This window comes from Canis lupus, chromosome 18 (genome assembly GCF_003254725.2).
Source record: "Canis lupus dingo isolate Sandy chromosome 18, ASM325472v2, whole genome shotgun sequence".
Classification (NCBI taxonomy): domain Eukaryota; kingdom Metazoa; phylum Chordata; class Mammalia; order Carnivora; family Canidae; genus Canis; species Canis lupus.
This window is the reverse complement of record NC_064260.1, coordinates 18,150,371-18,170,958: the sequence shown is the minus strand read 5'-3', so window position 1 is coordinate 18,170,958 and position 20,588 is coordinate 18,150,371. Positions and strand designations below refer to the sequence as shown.

At 40.0% G+C, this 20,588-nt stretch overlaps 1 protein-coding gene across 1 annotated transcript in view; it reads left to right on the top strand.

Moving 5' to 3' along the window:
* Positions 1-20,588, top strand: part of MAGI2 (membrane associated guanylate kinase, WW and PDZ domain containing 2) — a 1,104,679-nt gene that overhangs the window by 924,192 nt on the left and 159,899 nt on the right. Inside the window, exons 20-21 of the mRNA XM_049096782.1 lie at positions 10,166-10,197; positions 16,917-17,106. Coding sequence (XP_048952739.1) covers positions 10,166-10,197; positions 16,917-17,106 — 222 coding nt within the window. The remainder of the gene's footprint in view (positions 1-10,165; positions 10,198-16,916; positions 17,107-20,588) is intronic.

Sequence of the window (20,588 nt, the reverse complement as noted above, 5' to 3'; positions counted from 1 at the left end):
CACACACTCTCACACAAACACACACACACACACACTCACTTACACACACACAAACATACACACATGATCTGCTCCAGCTTCTGGATGAGGACTTGGATTCTTCTCTCTCAATTAAAGTTAGGTCCTCCTGTATTCTAGATCCCATCCTCTGTCCTCATGAAATAATTTCACCAATTATCCTCTTTCCCCCTGAGTCTTCAGACTATCTCTGTTCAGATGCCTTCTCATCTGAATGTAAGCATGCTTTCCCCAAATCTTTCTTTGGTGGGCGTGGGACCACTATAACCTTATCCCTTCAACCTTATAGCCAGTTCTCGGTTCCACTTCCTCCCTTGCCATTCATTCACACCCACTGAAATCTGATTTCTACCCCTCTCATAGTAATTACACTGCTTCCACAGAGGCTACTGGTGACCCTCCTTTTTGGTGATCCACTTAAAACCCTGTTTTAGGAGTATTTCCATTTATTACTTCTTGAAACTTTCTCTTTACTTGGCTCTCTTGTCACTTCTCAAGCACTTCATTCCTTCTTCTGCATCCCCTAAGGAGGTTTCATTCATGCCACATGGTATTTTACATTTAACCTGACATATTACATCTCTTATCCTGAATCTTCTACTAATCACCAGACAATAGAGCCCACCACTCACAACTTCTCTGCCTGAACCCAAGCTCTCAAAAGCACTTTGAGGGCAGCCCGGGTGGCTCAGCGGTTTAGCGCCGCCTTCAGCCCAGGGCCTGATCCTCAAGACCCAGGATCGAGTCCCGCTTCGGGCTCCCTGCATGGAGTCTGCTTCTCCCTCTGCCTGTGTCTCTGCCTCTCTTTCTCTCTCTCTTTCTCTGTCTCTCATGAATAAAAAAAAAAAAAAAATCTTTTTTTTAAAAAAAAAAAAAGCACTTTGAATTCATTTCACCCAAACTCATTTCACTATACTCCATCACAGAAGCCTCTTTTCCTGCATTTCCTACTTTAACTAAAGACACCATCACCTATGCAGGTTCCCAAGCTACAAGTCATAATATATTTCATCTTCTTCTTTATATTATCTTCCACTGCCCACAAATCACCATGCCTCATCCATTTTCCCAAGTGTCTTACAACTCTTTCTTTCTACCCTCCTCGTGCACCCTTCACTATCATAATCCTTTCATTCAGATGTGTCTGAAGGATCTAATATATGTCAGGCATTGTGTAAAGTAGTAGGAATACATTGTGAACAAAATTGATATTATCCCTCACAAATGGAATTTATACCTTAGTTGGGGGGATGGGCATTAAACTAATAATTTCACAAATATAAGTACAGGAATGCAATTTCATAAATATAGGAAAACTACAGGATACAATGAAAAAATATAATAGAGAACTTTGATTTAAAATAAAAGGTAAAAATAAATAAAATAAAATAAATAAAATAAAATAAAGGGTCAAGGGTAGCTGGGTGGCTCAGTTAGTTAAGCATCTGACTTGGGCTCAGGTCATGATCTTGGGGTCCTGGGATCAAGCCCCACATTAGGGTCTGTGCTCAGCAGGGAGTCTGCTTGAGGAGTGAGGAGTCTCTCTCTCCTTCTGCCCCTCCCCCTACTCAGTCTCTCTCTCTCTCTCTCTCTCTCTCTCTCTCTCTCTTTCTCTCACTCTCAAATAAATAAATAAATCCTTAAAAATAATAAAAATCAAAAGGTCAGGGTGTTGTTTAAGCTGACACCTAAAGAAGGAGTTAGAGATAGCTGTGTGGAGGGTGGGAAAGGGTGGACATACGAAGGAGCCTGTGCAAAGTCCCTGTGGTTAGAAAACTCTGGCTTGGGGATCCCTGGGTGGCGCAGCGGTTTGGCGCCTGCCTTTGGCCCAGGACGCAATCCTGGAGACCCGGGATCGAATCCCACATCGGGCTCTCTGTGCATGGAGCCTGCTTCTCCCTCTGCCTGTGTCTCTGCCTCTCCCTCTCTCTCTCTCTCTCTCTCTGTATGACTATCATAAATAAATAAAAAAATTAAAAAAAAAAAAAAGAAAACTCTGGCTTATTCAAGGAAAGTCAATGAGTGAAGGGAAGTGACCCATGAGACCTCTGGGGAATAGTAAATGAGGATGAACTGATAGGTTTTATTTTTTATCCTAAATTCAGTAGGAATTCATTGAAGGATTTTAAGCATAATCAGACCCTGTGACATCAGCAAATTTGCTGTTGTTTTGATTCAGGCAGCAGATGATGGTGAGCGTGGATTACAGTGGTGGCTGTGGAGATGGAAAGTGTACCTGAAATAGATTTGGGAGGTCAAACGGGATTTGGTGATAAGGAAATAAGGGAGAGGGAGATGTTAAGAATGACTTTCAGCCTCCTGTCTCTAAAACTTGGAAGGACAAGTGAAATTTACCAAAATGAGGAACGCAGAAGAGAAGACTTGAGGGGGAAAGATCAAGGGTTCCATTTTCTCTGTGTTGAATTTATGGTGCTTGTGAGACACCGATAGCTCAATTAGTACTTAATGTTGATGTAAAGTGAAACAGACATTTCATCTTTCTTAAGTTACATAAAGATGTTTCTAGACAGGTTTCTCAAAAACAAAACAAAAAAAAACTTGATGCTATATATTCATCATTTTAAAAAATATATTGCTCTCGGAATTGGAATTTTCTATTTGCAAGTATTGATACCCTTCCACATTTTCTTTGCCAACTGTTTACAGCACACTGTAAACATACAGTTTCTCTCTTTACCGCTCTTGGTTCTGTTCAGGACATAAAGAAAAAAGTCCTTTGTAGTTGTTCATATGTTCTGCAAGCCTCACCTCACTCTGAGTTTTAGCCTCCCTGACACACTTCTTCCTCTTTCACTGCGTGCCTTTATTCCTGTTCGAGGCTATTCACCTGGCCTGCTTTATTTTGAACGCATCCTTTATATAGCTGAGTTTATCAGAAGACAACATGTGCAGGCTTATCCTTTCTAGATACTCATTGGGATTACTTTAAATGGCCAGACTGCTCTCTCCATAAGGAACAAAGCCAGGGGGAAAATGCTATTTGAAAACAGCTTTGTGGTGTTTATAAGAAAAACACTTTTATTTAAAAGATGCAGAAAGGATCATTTTTAAAGCATTGCAGAGAAAGCCTCAGCTTACCACATAAAAACAGATTCTGGCCAAAGATGGCAACCAGTTTGAATTTTTCTTTGCAAATTGAATATTGTGCTTGGCTGAAGGTTGGTGATATGAGGTTTGTGTTACCATCACCAGCAGTGTGACTTCTATACTTCATGGAGAGGTTGGGGGGTTTTCTTGGCCCAGGTCACTCTCATTAAGAAAAAATGCCCCTTTCTGACTTCAAATAGCTTAAATAAGTTATCTAAAGGAACTGCAGGGTTTAACTCACTTAATGAATTTTAATAAGACATACATGAATCAGTCAAAACTCAGGAAAAAAAGTGAATAACATTGAACTACTTTTAATGGAAATTAGCTCGTTACCCTGCTGGCTTACATTTACCAAAGGCTGAATGTTTGATGAAAAAGTTGCCAGGCTGTGGGATAATGGGAGGATCCTTAAATTAAAGATTAACTTTATTAGTGATTTTTCTCCCTCAAATTAGTCCTAACTGGAGATTCTAAAAACTCTAGGGCCTTTCCCCCACTTTGGGAAACTAAAAAAAAAAAAAAAAAAATTATTTCCTCTATTGGAAGACTTTCTAACAGTCCCTGAAATATTTTCAGAAATGTAGTAAGAACATGAGTTTCCTTTATTGCCTCGAATCCTTTATGAGAAAGGATAACGTTAGAGGTAGAAGGGTTTGTGTGGGTGTCTAGGTGAGTTTCCGGTCCTCCAGCAGGATAGCAGAGAAACCGTGAAAAAGAAATTCTCTTTCTTACCCTTAGATTCTCTCTCACACTCATGCAATATGCACATGCTCCTTCCTGCTTTACTTCTTTATCCGCTTTCATAGCTTTAGTTTTCATTTTTTTTAATTATGATGAAATATACATGGTGAAAGGGAATAAAGAGGAAAGGAGAGAAAATGAGTGGGAAATATCAGTGAGGGACACAGAACATGAGAGACTCCTAACTCTGGGAAATGAACAAGGGGTAGTGGAAGGGGAGGTGGGTGGGGGGACGGGGGACTGGGTGACGGGCACTGAGGGGGGCACTTGGCGGGATGAGCACTGGCTGTTATACTATATGTTGGCAAATCAAACTCCAATAAAAAAATACAAAAAAATAAAATAAAAGATGAAAAAAAGAAATACACATGACATAAAATTTGTCATGTTAATTGCATTTAAGGGTACATGTTCAGTAGTGCTAAGTACATTCACAGCATTGTATCTTCCTTCTTTTTTAAGCAAAACACAACACAGCTCTTAATAAACCAGGGCATGGACTTCTGCAATGAAGCAGGTCTCTATTTCAGAGGGCCTCCCACTTCTTTTATATTGCTTAAAGGAAAAGAGAAATATGAAACATTCCCCTTGCATCTCTGCTGTTTTTAGTAACTGCAGAAACTTCTCTAAAATACATGAAACTCTAATGATAATCTTCAAAACCAGCGTCGTACGTTGTACAAAGTACTTCAATTGAGGGAGAATCCATTTCACATTCTGCAAATAGAAGTTCAGTATATCAAATGGAGTATAGAGGCATATTGAAAGATTTAGTTCTCTTTGGGGAAATTTCTAGAAATCTGGAGAAATTGCCTTGGCGTTATTCCAAATTGAAGATGCCGGGACTCTCTCTAATCTAAGTTGCTCCTTGTTGTGTTTTGATCCCTTATTCCAATTGGGGTAATTTTAAAAAGTTCATCATGTTGTTGCCATGTGAAAATAAATAATAAAAAATCTTACCAAACATCTCACACACACAACTCTAAAGGGCCTCCCTTTAGAGCTATAATTTTTTCATTCTGATTATCATGTGTCAAAGGCAGGTTTTGAGAAGAGCAGGTTGTGGAACATTCCTCTTGGGACAAGGCAATGGTGCCAACCAGTCCTCAAGTAATTTGAAAATGGTCTTTTGTGATGCTCACATTGTCCATAGAGTTCTGCATCACGTGAGGGGAGGACCTCAGATAAGGCTGCTGATGGACAGACAACCAACAGAAACCAGTAGTGTGCATAGCAAATGGAGCGTTCTGAGGTTTCTCTAAAGCAAGATTCCTCACAATAAAACACTGGAGGGAGTGCAAGAAAAGGAAATATTAAGTATTTTCTCTTTGGTTTTTTTTTTTATTTAATTAGATGAGATATTACCTGCAGTAGACTAACTATCGTGTTTTCGTTTTTAAATGGACTTACATAAAATGTTCCCTTTATAGGGTGTTCAGATTTAGCAAATAAAAATACAGAATTCCCCGGGGCACCAGGGTGGCTCAGTTGGTTAAGCATCGGACTCTTGTCTTTGGCTCAAGTCACCATCTCATGGTTGTGAGATCAAGCTCTGCACTGGGCATGGAGCCTGCTTAAGATTCTCTCTCCCCCTCTCCTTCTGCTCGTCCAGCCTCCCCCCACCACCTCCCCCAGCCCATGCTTGTGCCTGCATGTTCTCTCAAAAACAAAACAAAACAAAAGACAGAATTCCCATTCAAACTGAACTTCAAATAATCAACAAATTTGTAATCTTTTTTAGTATGAGAGTGTCCTATGTAACATAGCTCATGCAATGTATAGGACATATTATGCTAAAAAATCATTTTCTATCTAAAATTGAAATTTAGCTTAGCATATTGCATTTTATACAACAACCATAGTCCTGTAGTTTACTAAAAGTTGCATTTATTGACATATAGAATTCAATTGAAATTTCAGTATGAAATCAGTGTTGTCTTCTATTTTTGAGCAGGGGAATTTCTTTTTTTTAATATTTTATTTATTTATTCATGGGAGACAGAGAGAGAGAGAGGCAGAGAAATAGGCAGAGGGAGAAGCAGGCTCCATGCAGGGAGCCCGATGTGGGCCCTGATCCTGGGACTCCAGGATCACGCCCTGAGCCGAAGGCAGATGCCCAACCTATGAGCCACCCAGGTGTCCCGAGTAGTGGAATTTCTTATCTAAGCTCTTTGCACTGGGCTTCTGTTTCTCTGGCCCTCTCACTGTGCTTTTAGGTGCAGAATTAAAAATTTATTTGAGTTTAATTTCTTATTCTAATGAAGATGGATTTTAAAAATCTAATTCCATTTTGAACTTCATATTAAATGCATCTAAGTTTTCTTATTAGCTGCACCTAAATTTTCCCATTTATTCTCTTATTCCCCCCCCTTTATGTCTCTACTTATGTTTCAGTTTATAACTCTGTACATTAAGGTCTTTCACTTTTGTTGTCTTAAGAGTAAGGATTAAATAAATGTTTGCATTTGTAGGCATGTGCTCACACACACACCAATAAAGGATTAATATGGAAAACATGGACCATCATAAAGAAATTTTAATCCCACAAGGGAATATAATATACTGCTTTCTATAGAAGTAGAGGAAACGAGGCCAGAAATAAACTAAAACGTAAAGATGTTGTTACTGTTATTTTAAAGAAATGCTCTTTAGGTACACACATTCCTTTCTCCTGTGAGTTAGGTTCATAGCTCTGAAAGATTAAGAAAAAGTTCTCCAGATCCTTGTTCTATTTCCCATGGAGATGGGTGGAAGGAAACCCAAGAGTCATACTCTGACTAAACCACACCTATCTTGCTTCTGTGATCTATCTCCAACTAGAATGATTCTAGAAAAAAGAAAACTACAGAAATAAGGATTTAAAAGTTTTTCCTTTGGTTTTGGTGGTTTTATTTAAATATTAATTGGAGAGACGCCTGGGTGGCTCAGCCGTTGAACATCTGCCTTTGGCTCAGGGCATGATCCCAGAGTCTGGGATCGAGTCCAGCATCGGGCTCCCCACAGAGAGCCTGCTTCTCTCTCTGCCTATGTCTCTTCCTTTCTCTCTCTGTGTGTGTCTCTCATAAATAAAATCTTTTAAAATAAATAAATAAATAAATAAATAAATAAATAAATAAATAAATATTAATTGGAATAAACTTGGTTTCCAAGAAGGGCCATCCTACCCCCAAAACAACTGTACACTTATATAATAGTTTGGTCCACACTATTGTAGTATTTCTGTAGCTCTTCCAGTGGAGTTGAACAGAAAGTTGGAGTTTAATCATATAGAAAACTTGACCTTCTGGCTTAATCAAACCAAATCAAGCATATCTGAGGTAGATGTTTTCTATTTATTTTAATTTAAATGTTTATAGCATAATTGATAACTTGTCAAAGAAACACAAAGGGCCACATAAGTTATCTATATTTGGGGAAATCTATTCTGATACCATTTTTACTACCTGAAATTACTTACTCCATACCAACCAACCTTTTTTTAACAATGTCTCAGAAAGACTAACTATTGCTTCAGACTGAAGCCTCTGCTGCATAAGTCATAATTAGAAATATTCCAGAAACTGCCATAATAGGATCAGTAAAGAAGTCCTGGGTCATGCCAATGGTCTGAGGTCAGACTAAATGAAACAGCCTTAAAAGAATGGGAAGCCAAAGTAGCTCTGATGAAAGGTGGTCACGTTAAACATCCCTCTCTCCTTGTCTGATCTTGACCACTATCCCTCTTATGCCATTTTAGTTCTGGCACCCTAACTGCTCAGAGGTCAGATGATTACACGTTTTCCATAGGAGGAATAATCATCTTTTAGCATAATGTCCCTTGCAGAGTTGAGAGCTCCATAAGAGAGCAACCATTTTCAATACATTTGTATCAGTGTCTAAGAAACTCCCAGCACCTTACAAATGTAAAACAGCAAATACTCAAAATCCATTCTGGTGCCCCACAAAGAAGGTGATGACATAAAGAAAGCAGAGGAAATAACTGAATGTTTTGACATGTGAGACTGGACAAGTGACAACTTTTGCAGAAGACCTGTTGCTGGCAATTCCATAAATCAACAAATAAATCTTATCCTTCATGGAAAGGAATGGTTAATTGGCCAATAGGTTACAATTTTTTTTCACTGTAAAATTAGTGATCAATTTGTTTTTGTTGGCATTTTACAGAGTGAGTCAAGGAGATAAATGTATTTATTTATCTGTAATTTTCACTCTCAGCTGCTTCCAAAAAAGAAAAAAGATATGATTAGATCCTTATAATTAAGTTATAATCGAACCACACGTGGGACAGAATTTTTGTCCTTTAGTTGGAAGGAGAGATAAGAACTCACAGAGTATGTAAGATGAGCTAATTCTTCTCATCTCCTTAGGTAAGATGGTTATTACAGTTGAGCATTAAATTTGACTCTGAGTTCCAAGGAGAGCTGAGAAACCTGATAGATTACATACCTTCCCTCATTTCATAAGATGAAGCATCAGGTCCCCACAATGTGCACTGAGGTACTACAGTTAGTATTGATCCCATGCCTGAGCAGGATTACTTAAACATCTAGATAATTGTGTGTCCAGCTTCCTCTAGATATTTCCTATAAAGGGGCTACAGTTTTCAACCATAACCATTTTATAGGAGTCCCAGTTTTTAAGATGATAAACATACAGTATGTGGCTTATTTTCAATATTTCATTTTTATTGGGCATTTTTCAGATACCAACTAACATTGACATGAGCAAAACTGTTTATGTTTTGGCTTACTAGGGTCAGTTATGTCAACTGCCCTCCTCACCGTTATTTTTAAGCTTGTTTTTACTATTTTTTAAAAAAACTTGATACCATATGATAATAATAATGGAAGAAAAAAAGAACAAGGAATTATCTTTTGCTTTTCATTATCTAAATGGTCATTTGGATCACAGCAGAGACAGTCCAATCTGCATACCATTTGTAATAATAGAAATTGCTCACTAAATTGAAAAAAAGAAAGCATGGTTTTGTTGATGCATGACTCATTCAATTAACAAACAGTTTGAGCTGCTTCTTGATATACAATATTGCAGCGCTAGGATAATAAATAGATACCTGCTTAGAGAAGGGCTCCGTGGGAGAACAGTCCCCAAAGAGTTATTCTTTTATACACTGGAATCTGATTCATAACAGGTATATACATTATTTTTAAATTTAGGACAAATGAGCTCGTCTGTAAGTGGCCCAAGGTGATCTCTGAAAATGGTTCACTCTTCACTTGACCCAGAAAACCCTACAAAATTATGCAAATCAAGAGGTTCAAATCTTCATGTTCATTTTAAACACACTAAGCTGCCCAGGCCATCAAGGGTAGGCATATCCGTAAAGCCACCAAGTATCTGAAGGATGTCACTCTGCAGAAGCAATGTGTGCCATCCCATCACTGCCCTGATGGAGGTGGTAGGTGTGCTCAGGCCAAACTGTGAGCCTGCACACAGGGTCAGTGACCCAAAAGAGTGCTGAATTTTTACTGCACGTGCTTAATAGTACAGAGAGTAATACTGAGTGTAAATGCTTAGATGTAGATTATCTGGGCACTGAGCACCCCCAGGTGAGCAAAGTCCCCAAGATGCAGCGTGGATCTTACAGGGCTCGTGGTCAGATTAACCCATGCATGAGCCCTCCCTGCTGCACCTAGATGATCCTTACGAAAAAGAGCAGACTGTTCCTAAAACCAGAAGAGGAGGTTGCATAGAAGAAAGAGATACCCCTGAAGAAACTGAAGAAACAAAAACTTATGGCCCAGGAGTAAATTCCGCATAAAGTAAATGCAAATAAAAGTAAAAACAGAAAAAAAGAATATTTAGGACCAATGAAGTCTTGTTGATTACTTTTTAACCGCATAAGGAAGGTATGCCAAGCAGATTATTTTTTATAAGCAAAAGTACTTACCTTGAAGAACTTAATTTCTGTACGTATTCTCTTTGTCTCCCCCCGCACCTCGCCCTCTCCCCCATTTTCCAGCTACCGCTGTGACACAGTGACCCCTAGGATGGTTCAATCTCAGTTCTTGTAAAACAGCTGACCACTTACCATACAGTTTACCTTCTCTGTGCCTCAGACTCCTCAGCCTCCAAATAAGGAAATGTCCTTAGAAAAATTAATATAATTCCAACGAAGTTATTTGGGCTTCTTGAAAAAAAACTGTAGCATATTTTTTCATTATGGTTTGCTATTAACGAAGTAATATGAATGCAGTCATCTTAATAGCATGACACCCGTAAGTGGTAAGCAGGTTATATTTTCAAAGTTCAAATATTGTTTTCTTTATTACAGGTTTCTTTTCTCCATGGAAAACTCCAAAGCCTGTAAGTTGGAATTATTATGCTTCTTTCTTGATTTCTAGTTACTGTTGCAGTCCCATTAAGTAAGAGTTAATTGGGTGACCTCAAAATCTCTTTTACCTCCGAGATGCTATGATGTCAAAAGAACAAATCCTGTGTCCCTTTGTCTTGTACTTGTCACACAAATGCAAAATAACTTGTCTCACTTTCCTGTAAAGGCAATACTTCCTGTTTTTTTAATATACTTAGAAAATGAGTATTAACACTGTTCAGTGTGGTGTACTGCAGAGACCTTTTGTTTTTCCCCTGTCAGAAATAACTATAGTGTATAACATGGATTTATTATAAACAATGCAAATTATAGGCCTAGAGGTCTTGACCTATAAATTACATCTGGGACATAAGAAATTCAGTTCTGTACATATTTATGTTTACATTTTAATGTATATTCTAACTCTGTGTGTGAATATTGCAGAGACATACATATTCCAGCAGACCCGGCAATCATTCAACTTCTGAATCTCCTTTAGAAGCTGGTACTCTTCTCCATCACGCAAACTCTCTGGGTCTAGTTTCCTAGTGAATCAGCCTGAAATTTTGATGCCAATACAGGAGGCTGATGGATTTTAATACTTTTTGTGTGGCTAGATTAGCCAAGTCGACTTCACAATTAGACCTAATTTTTACTTTCCATTAGATTGAAACTAGTAACTGTCCAAGTTCCCAGAGCTGGCACTGGTTTTCTGGGATCCCATTTCATGCTGTGCTAGAATGCTGTACCCTACCTGGGGTGTCTATAACCCACAGCTAGAAAAGAACCACAGCAAAGTGATTCCAGTCAAAAATAAAACTCAGGGAATCACTTCCCCCACCTACTCCTTTTCTTCCCTCCCACTTTGAGGAGCTCAGATGAAAGTGGCCCCAAGTCTGGCCAGTGAGTAGGGAATTCTTGAATTAATTTATGCTTTTCCTATTTCTTTTACTGAGAGAATATTTAACCTCTTGATTCTCTCATTTTATAAAGGGAGGTAATACGATTTTGCACACTTTTCAAGTACAATAACTGGCTTAACTAAATAACAAGCACTGAAATGGCTTGAAGATGTAAAAATAAAGTATAATTGAGCCCTGTCATATGCCCCAGCTCCAGGTTTCTCTCAAAAAGACATAAGGAAACCGGGAGCTAGAGATGAAGAGCTGATTGTCAGGGCAGGATGTCCTCACCAACCATGTCCTCGTTTAGGATTGGCTTCGTCTGGGCCACAGAGAATATCTGATGGGGAACCTGGACCTATTTGGGTTTAGTAAACCATTTAGTGAGGTACAGAGTTTGAAAAGAGGGGAGTTTAAAATGTTTAAAATGAAATTTGTTTTATCTTGGTTGGCCAAAATTTAAATAATTTCTTCCTTTCATCACCAAAGTTAATCTGTGCTCTGTGGTTATACACATCTTTATCTAATTTAACAAGGAGCCTTGCAACTTCATCATGGTGCTACAATTATGCAATTTAGTGATTTCCTTATATGTACCACATTTACACAAATTATGCCATTTGGCATAATTACAGCATTTTCTGTCATTACAGTAATTACATCCATAGTCAATAATTCCAAAAAAGGTTTTATAGAACTCAATTTACAATTAATCCTGAACCCCACACATTCCTACAAAAGCTAAGGCTTGGACTTCCAGGTTCTAGGCTGAGTGAGGATATAGGACTGTCAACTCAACGTCCTCCATGGATCCAGCAGAAGCTCTTTAGACCAAAGACTGTAATGAGAAGCAGTGTGATATACATTTTGGGGTCCAGGCTTTGAAAGCATACTGCCTGGGTTCAAACTTTGCTTCTTCTCCTTAGTAGCTATATGACCTTCAACTAGCCACTTAGGTTGTTAGTATCTCAAGTTCTATCTGTAGAATGGGGAAAAGAATAGTACCCCACTCACATAGTCATCATGAAGAGTCTTACCAGTACATGTAAGTTGCTTAAAACAGCGCCTCTACATATTGAGCTCAAAAATATAAAGTACTGGGGCACCTGGGTGGTTCAGTCAGTTGGGCATCTGCCTCCAGCTCAGGTCATCATCCTGGAGTCCTGGGACCAAGCCTCACAGCAGCCTCTCCACTCAGTGGGGAGTTTGATTCTTCCTCTGCTCCTCCCCTCTGCTCCAGCTCTCTTGCTCTCTTTCAAATCAATAGATAAAACCTCTAGGAGAATAAAAGAGAAATATAAAGTACTGTCATCCCAGAAAGCAGACCCTCCATGCATGAAACCCTAATAAATCAATGACTCTATAAAGTGAACATAGTTTGCTAAAGTATTCATTTAAACAAATATATAAATATATGCCCACAGTATATGGATTTATAGACTCTCTCCTCTGAGAAGGATTGAGGACATCTGTAGTCAGGATAAGGAAACGTTATCCTGAGTGAGATCTCTCCTTCTCCTGGTCCTGTGTCACTTTCTGACCCTCTTCTGTCCCTACTGATCTACATCTCAAGCTAATCCTTGTTGAGATCGTTATTTCCTTTGTGACAAGTAGTATTCTAATTGTAGTGAGTTCTCATGCTCTCCATCTGGAAGGGATCCAAGTTCATTCTTCAAGTATAGAATCAAACCAAACGCCTTCATATGCCAGCCCTGCCCTAAAATAATGAGGGGGTGCATTTAGTCTATCCCAGCCAGCTTCTATAGAAAGCAAACAGATTCTAAATGGAGCACTTCCTGGGAGGTGGGGCACCGCCTTATTCACAAGCCATCCACTCTCAGTGTGACCCCTAGATCAGGATGGGGAGTCAAAAATTAACCACATCATGATTGGGTTTTCCTATCTTCCATGCAAGGCCCTGTTGTGGACTATATGTCCACTCTGTCTGATGATAATTCAGTGACTATACCTTCGTACAGTGAGGCATTCATTCATTCACTGAGGCTAGCAGAGACACAAGGTTTCTCCCAGATATTGAAAACAACTACATGTTTGTTTTTCCTTACACTAGTGAGCTGCCTAGGCATGGACATAGTTGGGACTGTACAAGGCCCATTCAGAAGCCAGGAGAAGTAAATGTCTTGCCAGAGCCACTGGGTGGAACAAGTGAGGCCAAGGGCCTGAGCAACAGGACAGGATCAGAATCTAGGGTGTTCAAGAAGCTTGAGAGGAACAAATGAGCAGAGTGTCCCAGCTGGAAAGCAGAAGTCCAGAGACCAGTTTTCTAAGAAAGTAAGAAGTCAACAAAGCGTACCCTGAAAGGAGGCTATTAGATCAGCACACCAGCCCCAGTGAACAGAGGGTGACCTCTGATCCCAGGGCAAGTGGTTTGCTTCATGGGCTTTTGGGCCAAAGCCAACAAATAACTCAGTTGGGGGAGGGGGGTAGCTCTAGGACTGCAAGTCTGCTTCTTCAGTAATTTCATGGGCACAGTGATTTTTCTGCTCTACAGTCTTTTAAGAAACCCTGACAGAGTGACTCAAGGGTTGATGAATGTCACAGCAAGATGTTGTGAATGCTTTACTAAGCATAAACCGGACTCTTGACTAATTCCCTCGTTTCTGTGCTACAGAAATTGTAGAATTTGTCACTCGGCCCCAGTAGCCTTCCCAAGAGTGCCCAAAGCATTATTTGTTCTGTAGTTTTAAGAATGTTGTTTAGAAATACTAATATTTCACCGGAAGCATGTTTGCTCCAATGACTGCGCATGAACAACACATAGCAGGACCTGTGTGGCTATTCTACAGCTACTCCGTCCACATATCTAAATTATTTACTGTTTAGAATTTAGTACCTTATGTTCGGAAGCAGAAGGGAGAAAGTCACAGCCAAAATGCATCCACATGGTGCCTAAAGCCAGTCGTTTTAAGTGAAAAATTAAAAAACAATATGACTTTAGCCACAAATGTGGGTCTGCTCATCATAGCAAAGACACAGAGTGGATGACCAAAGAACCTAGAATGGCTTCCTAGATGAATTTTGCTATCAAATGAATTATGAAGTGTGTATTTAAGGATTTTTATTAAATGGGAGCAAAAAGTCCACTGAGCAGAATATTAGCCAAAATTCTAAACAAATTTGCCAGTTATTCCACTCAATGAATTATTGTAAAAAGCACTCCCGTTAGAGTTACAAATTGGGTGCATCCAGGATCTGCTGCTGACCACTGCTGGACCTCTTCACACTCTTGAGGTTATGTTCAATATTAGGGAATTGAGCTCAACTAGGATTTTCCATCCTCTTTAGGTTTAGAAACTTTGTTAAAATGAAATCTTGGTCAGTAGCCCGTATAGAAAACAAGCTAAATTAAGCCAATTGTCTTAGCCCCTTCACACTGCTGTACCATAGATGGGGTGGCTTGTAAACAACAGCAAGTTTTCCTCATAGTTCTGGAGGCTGGAAGTTCAAGATCAAGGCCCTGGCAGATTCAGTGTCTGGTGATTTCCCCCTTCCTAGATGGCCATCTTTTCTCTGCAACCTCACCTGGCAGAAGGGTCTTCTAGACTCTGAGTCTCTTTTATAAAGGCACTCATCCCATTCATGAGGGCTCCATCCTCATGACCCAATTGCCTCCCAAAGGTCCCACCTCCTAGTTCCATCACCTTAGGTATTAGAATTTTAATATATAAATTTGGGCAGGGACCCAATCATTCAGACCATGGTATCCGTCTTATTGAGAGATGGGTCAGTGACTCATTTCTTCCATAGTTTGTTGGCTCACTTGATATCTGCCACGGCTTAAGCTAGGTGAGTAAGTCACAGGGAACTTTGTTTTACAGAGTGACATGCATGGTAGGTACCTGGCACATCACATTCCCTCCAACCTTAAAATATTTATAAGTGACAAAGCAGAGCTGGTGTAGGAGCCCTAACCAATATAGCCAGCATGGAAACAAGAGCAGAACAGTGCAATAAGGGATAAAGAGTCGTAATCCTGCCAACCTCAAAACAGTGTATGTCAAAGCTAATTTGTTTGTTTGTATGTTTAAAAAAAAAAAAAAAGAACAGTTATAAGTTAGCCAGATTAGGGGAAAAAAGAACAGCTGACCATATTTTATTGATGATTTCATTCATTCACTACATTAACATTTTCTGAGCTTATTATGTGTCAGTAATACAACAATGAGAAAGACTGTGTCCCCAGCAGGATCTGTCCCCACCATGCTCTATTTGAGGAGACATAGGTAGTCTTGCCATAATAGTTAAGCATCATTAGCGTTGGGTGTGAGGGGTAGATTGAGGTGCTGTGAGGCATCTGGGAGGGATGTGTGACCAGTTTAAGAATGGGCAGCAGAGGGAACCCTGAGTGGTTTAGCAGTTTAGAGCCTGCCTTCGGCCCAGGGCGTGATCCTGGAGACCCGGGATCAAGTCCCACATTGGGCTCCCTGCAGGGAGCCTGTTTCTCCCTCTGCCTGTGTCTCTGCCTCTCTCTCTCTGTGTGTCTCTCATAAATAAATAAATAAATAAATAAATAAATAAATAAATAAATAAATAAAATCTTAAAAAAAAAAATGGCCAGCAGAGGCCTTTTAGAAAACACATCTTATCTGAGTCTAGTAGCCCCCAGGTAAAGGGAGGAAGGGAGGTGGAAAAAGTGGAGAAATGGGTAAACTTTGTAAGTAGAAGGAGAAATTAAGAAGGTACACAAAAGATCAGAGGCAGGAGAGAGTCTGATGGGTCCTGGGGAATGAGAGGAGAGACTATGAGTGAGTATGAGAACAGTGAACAGAAACTGGGTCATGAGGAGCTACTAATGCCCCTGTAGGGAGTTTAACCCTTAAGCTGAAGACCATGCTGACCCAATGGAGAATTTTAGACATAAGGATAGCCTAGTCTAAGTTTTACACAAAGTAGGTTTATCCAAAGCAGAAAAGAATAAGTTGAGTTTGAATCAGTTGACTAGTGAATGAAGGTGAAGTTGGTGGTACAAACAGGTGTTCTCAGTTAACCTGGCTTTCTATTTGATAAAAGGACACTAGTCCTGCCTTATCTACTTCATGGAGCCATGGTGCGGATCCAAGAAGATAAACGTGTGTGAGAAAACATGGTAAACTGGGAAGTGTTCTAGAGATCTTTAATAAACTATAGTGGTAGCAACATCAGCAGTAGCATTTTGGGAAAGAAACTGCCAGATCAGAAGTAAATGAGGCTTCACAGAAGACTTTGAACAATTCATAAATCCCAGGTGGTCGCATTATTACTTAAAACTATAAGGAAAGTGACCCCAAATGTTCGGGTATAGGAGATTATTGGGATATGAATAGATGTCAAGAGAATACACGTAGACTACTTTATTCTCTTTTGTTTTAGTAAAAATGGCATGTTTCAGGGCCAGTACCACACATTTTTCCACACTTACATACAAAGTTATCTTGAGACACATGTCATCTTTATTGTGGAGGAGGAAAAAACACTCAGAGAGATTAAGTGAGTTGCTGGAGATGACCAGCACTAGGTCACAAGGTTATGTCAGTTTGCATTCCGAAGTCAGGCAACCACTTGTATTGAGTACAGTCTTCAGTACTTTAGCCAGAGACATAGAGTCTTTCCTCACACTTATTCCAAAGTTGCAAATGTTTCATGGAAGAAAAGTCCACAGCGCAAGAGAGTCTAACTAAGGAAAGTCCAAGGGGCAAGAGAGTCTAAGGAAAGTCCACGGGGCAAGAGAGTCTAATTTAAAGGTGAGGGTTGTGGTGTGTGACAAAGAGGAATTCACCATCAGCCATCTTCTGTTCTCTTTTGCCTTCCAGATAATGGACCGTTGGGAGAACCAAGGCAGTCCTCAAACAAGTCTATCTGCTCCGGCCATCCCGCAGAACCTGCCCTTCCCACCCACCCTCCACAGAACTTCTTTTCCTGACTCAACAGAGGCCTTTGACCCAAGGAAGCCTGACCCCTACGAGCTCTATGAGAAATCTAGAGCGATTTATGAAAGTAGGCGTAAGTGAAAGCCACATAAAACAAGGGTACATTAGTAATGGCTGAAGCCCTGCCAAGGGATATATTGAAGCTGAGATGATCGGGCATGAGTTGATATTCTGAGGTTCAGAAAGTATCTCAAAAGTAGAGCCAGCTGGTCTAAACTTTTCTTTAAAAAAAAAAATTCATATCCTTTGGTTTTATATTTTATTTCCTATGGTTTTCCCCCTAAACCCCTGAGGAAAATCAGGAATGTATTTGGTGGGGAGGACGGGGGCGGGGGGTTGCGGAAGAAGATAGTTTTGTTCAAGTCACCAAATAATAAGATAAATGGTTGGGATATTTATGTGTAATCTGATCTTGAGTCCGCAGCTTAGATTTTTTTCTTAGGGCCTTGAATGCAATCATTGAAGATTTAGGGCCGTGAGTCAATGTTAGCCATGTCCTTCCAACTCACAATCCATGAAAGTAATGGTTCTGAAAACAGCACAGAGCCAGCTGCCAATCATCTCTACCCCAAACTTCTGCTTCTTATTTAACAGAGTGGGGCCCCTTTAATGCTGTGGGGCCCATTCAGTCATAAAACAAAATATCGTGTATGTGCTTGTCATCCTGTTTGAAGGTCCTCTAAAATTATTTCATTGCACTTTATAAATATTAGAAAACAAAGGCTTTTAATATTGCATGTACATTCCTTGTGCCTCTTTCCACCATCTGACAGGTCATCTCTTCCAAATGTTAGAGGCCGGGAATCTGAATGGCATGAATGTATAATCTATGAGAGAAATGTGCAGTATAAACTAAGTAAATGGATCAAGAAACCTAGCCTAGTGAGAAGTGTTTGGTCCCCCGTGTTGCCTTTTACAGTCTGCTGACTCCTTTTGTCTCTGTGTTCCGCCAGTGTCTTCTCTCCAGCTTTAACATCCGAAACATAAATAGCAGGTTTTAAATTGTGTGTGACCACAGAGGATCTGAAATCTGTTTATTCTTTATGAACTCGGGCTGAGAATTATGCACCCAACTGGCAAGGGAAAGAGGAGACATAATGCCTTTTCCCCAGCCTCTACAACTCTCTGTAAAAGCAATTTTCATTGATAAAATAGTTAGGACAGCAGGGCTCGCACTGAGAAATCCTTTTTTGTCAAAATGAACCCCGTCCCCCCACACACCTCTTTATTTTAAATAATCAGCTATGACAGGGCTACTGGGTGAACAGCTGAAATGTCTTTAAAGGATTGTGTACTCAGAATGCCTTTGCTGTGATAGAGTAAGAACAAAGTAGTGTGTTTAGCTATATAACGTAGGGTGTAAATTCAGGATATTAATGCTCAGCAAACAAAAAAAAAATTGAAGAGATTTGAACACAGTTCTTAATGGCTTTTCTGCTTCCATATCCAAGCATGTATTGAATACCCACTTTACTCTCAGCTCTGTGGAGAGATACCAAAGATGAGTAATACGCCTTGCTCTTACAAATTTAACTGAGCAAATAAGAAAAAGTGTAAACAGGTGTAGATATCAAGATGCACTAGAAGTTCTTTCTAACTTGGAGGATAGAATGCATTGCAGATTAAAATATTGTCACATCCTTGGCTTGTTTAAAATTTTGGTTACCTTTAGGGAGCTTCAGGATGATGCTTCCTCCTATTTCTGTCCCTCCGTTAATCATTTGCTCCCGTTCTTTTGTAGTTTCAGGACAAAGGCAATGTTGGCATCTATTCCCTCTTCCCTTCATGGCGCCTGATACTGTGATGCCCTCAGTTTCTGAGCAGGGATTGCACATGACCTTCTTTTCAACCCTAAAAGAATTCTGATTTCTTTATCCAGCCCCTGCAATGCTGTCTCTGTTCATTGCCTTGCCGCTGCTTACCTGGAACAATCCAAGCAAACCAATCCACCTTAACCTCCCATACCTTTCTTTTCCAGTCCTCCCCTGGGAGCTCTTTATCCCCTCTGCTTCCACAGCCACGTCAACAACCAACAGCCTGACTCCCACCCCAGCCCACCTCCACCCATCAGTGCCCCCACTGATCCCACTGCTGCCTCTGCTCTAATGGTGTCCCCCCTTTATGTTTTTGTCAGCTCTCTAATGTTTCTGAGGTCACAGCAATGTTTTCAGGGTCACAGGTCTTAGGAAGCCAAAAGAGGGCAAGCTCATTTTCTTTCCCATCCTTTGCTTTTGTATCATGCTATTTCGTAACACTAAATGGAGTGTGAAAGAAACAGGGAAATCATGTCAGGGTAAGCAAAGCTCTACGCTGAAGATTAAGGAAACCAAACAAATGCAGTGCTACTTTCTCAGGTCTCTGGATAGGTGATCAGCTCACTCTGCTTGTGGACATGCAAGTGTCTAGAAAGAACAACGCAGCCCGTTGCCCTCTCTACATTCCTTGTTTCCAATTATGAAAAAAGTTTCATTCTCTCACGTTTTTGGAATGCCAGAAAATATTTTTTAAATAAATTGAGGGAAAGCTCAGTGTATTTCTCATCATCGTCAAATAGTTTTCTTTTTTTGTTTTAATGATCATGAAATGTTTGCATCCATACAAAGGAACTATATTCAAAATATGGATGCGAACCACACCTTATTCCTTTGACTCGCATGCATAACATTTAGGTTTCACTCTGTTTATCCTTGTATCCCCGAAAACTTTTTCCTGGGAGAAATATCTGTGGGGACCAGGGAAAGTATGGGAGGGAATCCCAACCAGAAGCTGTCTAAACCAAGCCTTTTGACATTCTCCATGGCCTATAGCAACCTCATGGTATCTCCCCTTACAACTGGGTCTATGGCTAAAGAGATATTTTGCATTCACATTCCAAACTGGGTTGCAGTAACCAAAAAAGAAAGGATGTACCTCCACCCACCAGCTCCTGGTGTACAGAGCTACAGAATGTTTGTTATATCAAGGCTGTCAAGAAGTATTTTGATTCAAGTCACCAGTCCCCTGCAAATGATGGAAATTTATCAAATGATGTAAATGCTGCTGTGCCTCATTTGGCTCATAATTAGATTATGCTGACATTTTAATGTGCATGCACAGGACATCTTAATAAAGATGTATTCCTGAAAAAAAAATGTAGTGATTTTAAACAAACAAAGACAACCATAGGCTACTAGAGCCACATGAAATGGAACATGACGGGTGCATGCTTATGAGAGAAATGCCTCCTGTCTTCATGAGATCTTACGATGAGATGGAACCAAAGAAGAGAGAATGAAGACTCTTCCAGCAGGCAGGGCAACGCTTCCAGTTTCACAGCCGCAGGCAGAATGCCTAGAGGTAGTACCTCCAGACTCCAAATCACTCAACAAGAATGTTCGAAACATTCAACACCTGTCTTCTAGAACTCTGTTAGGCACTCCACGAGAAAAAAAAATCATGAGAAATAAATGCCACTTGCAAGAACTTCTACTGAAGCTGAGGACACAAAAGCCTAGGAAGACGATTCTTGAATGAGACTGCATAGCACAACCCAGCAGATAACATCACATTTCAACC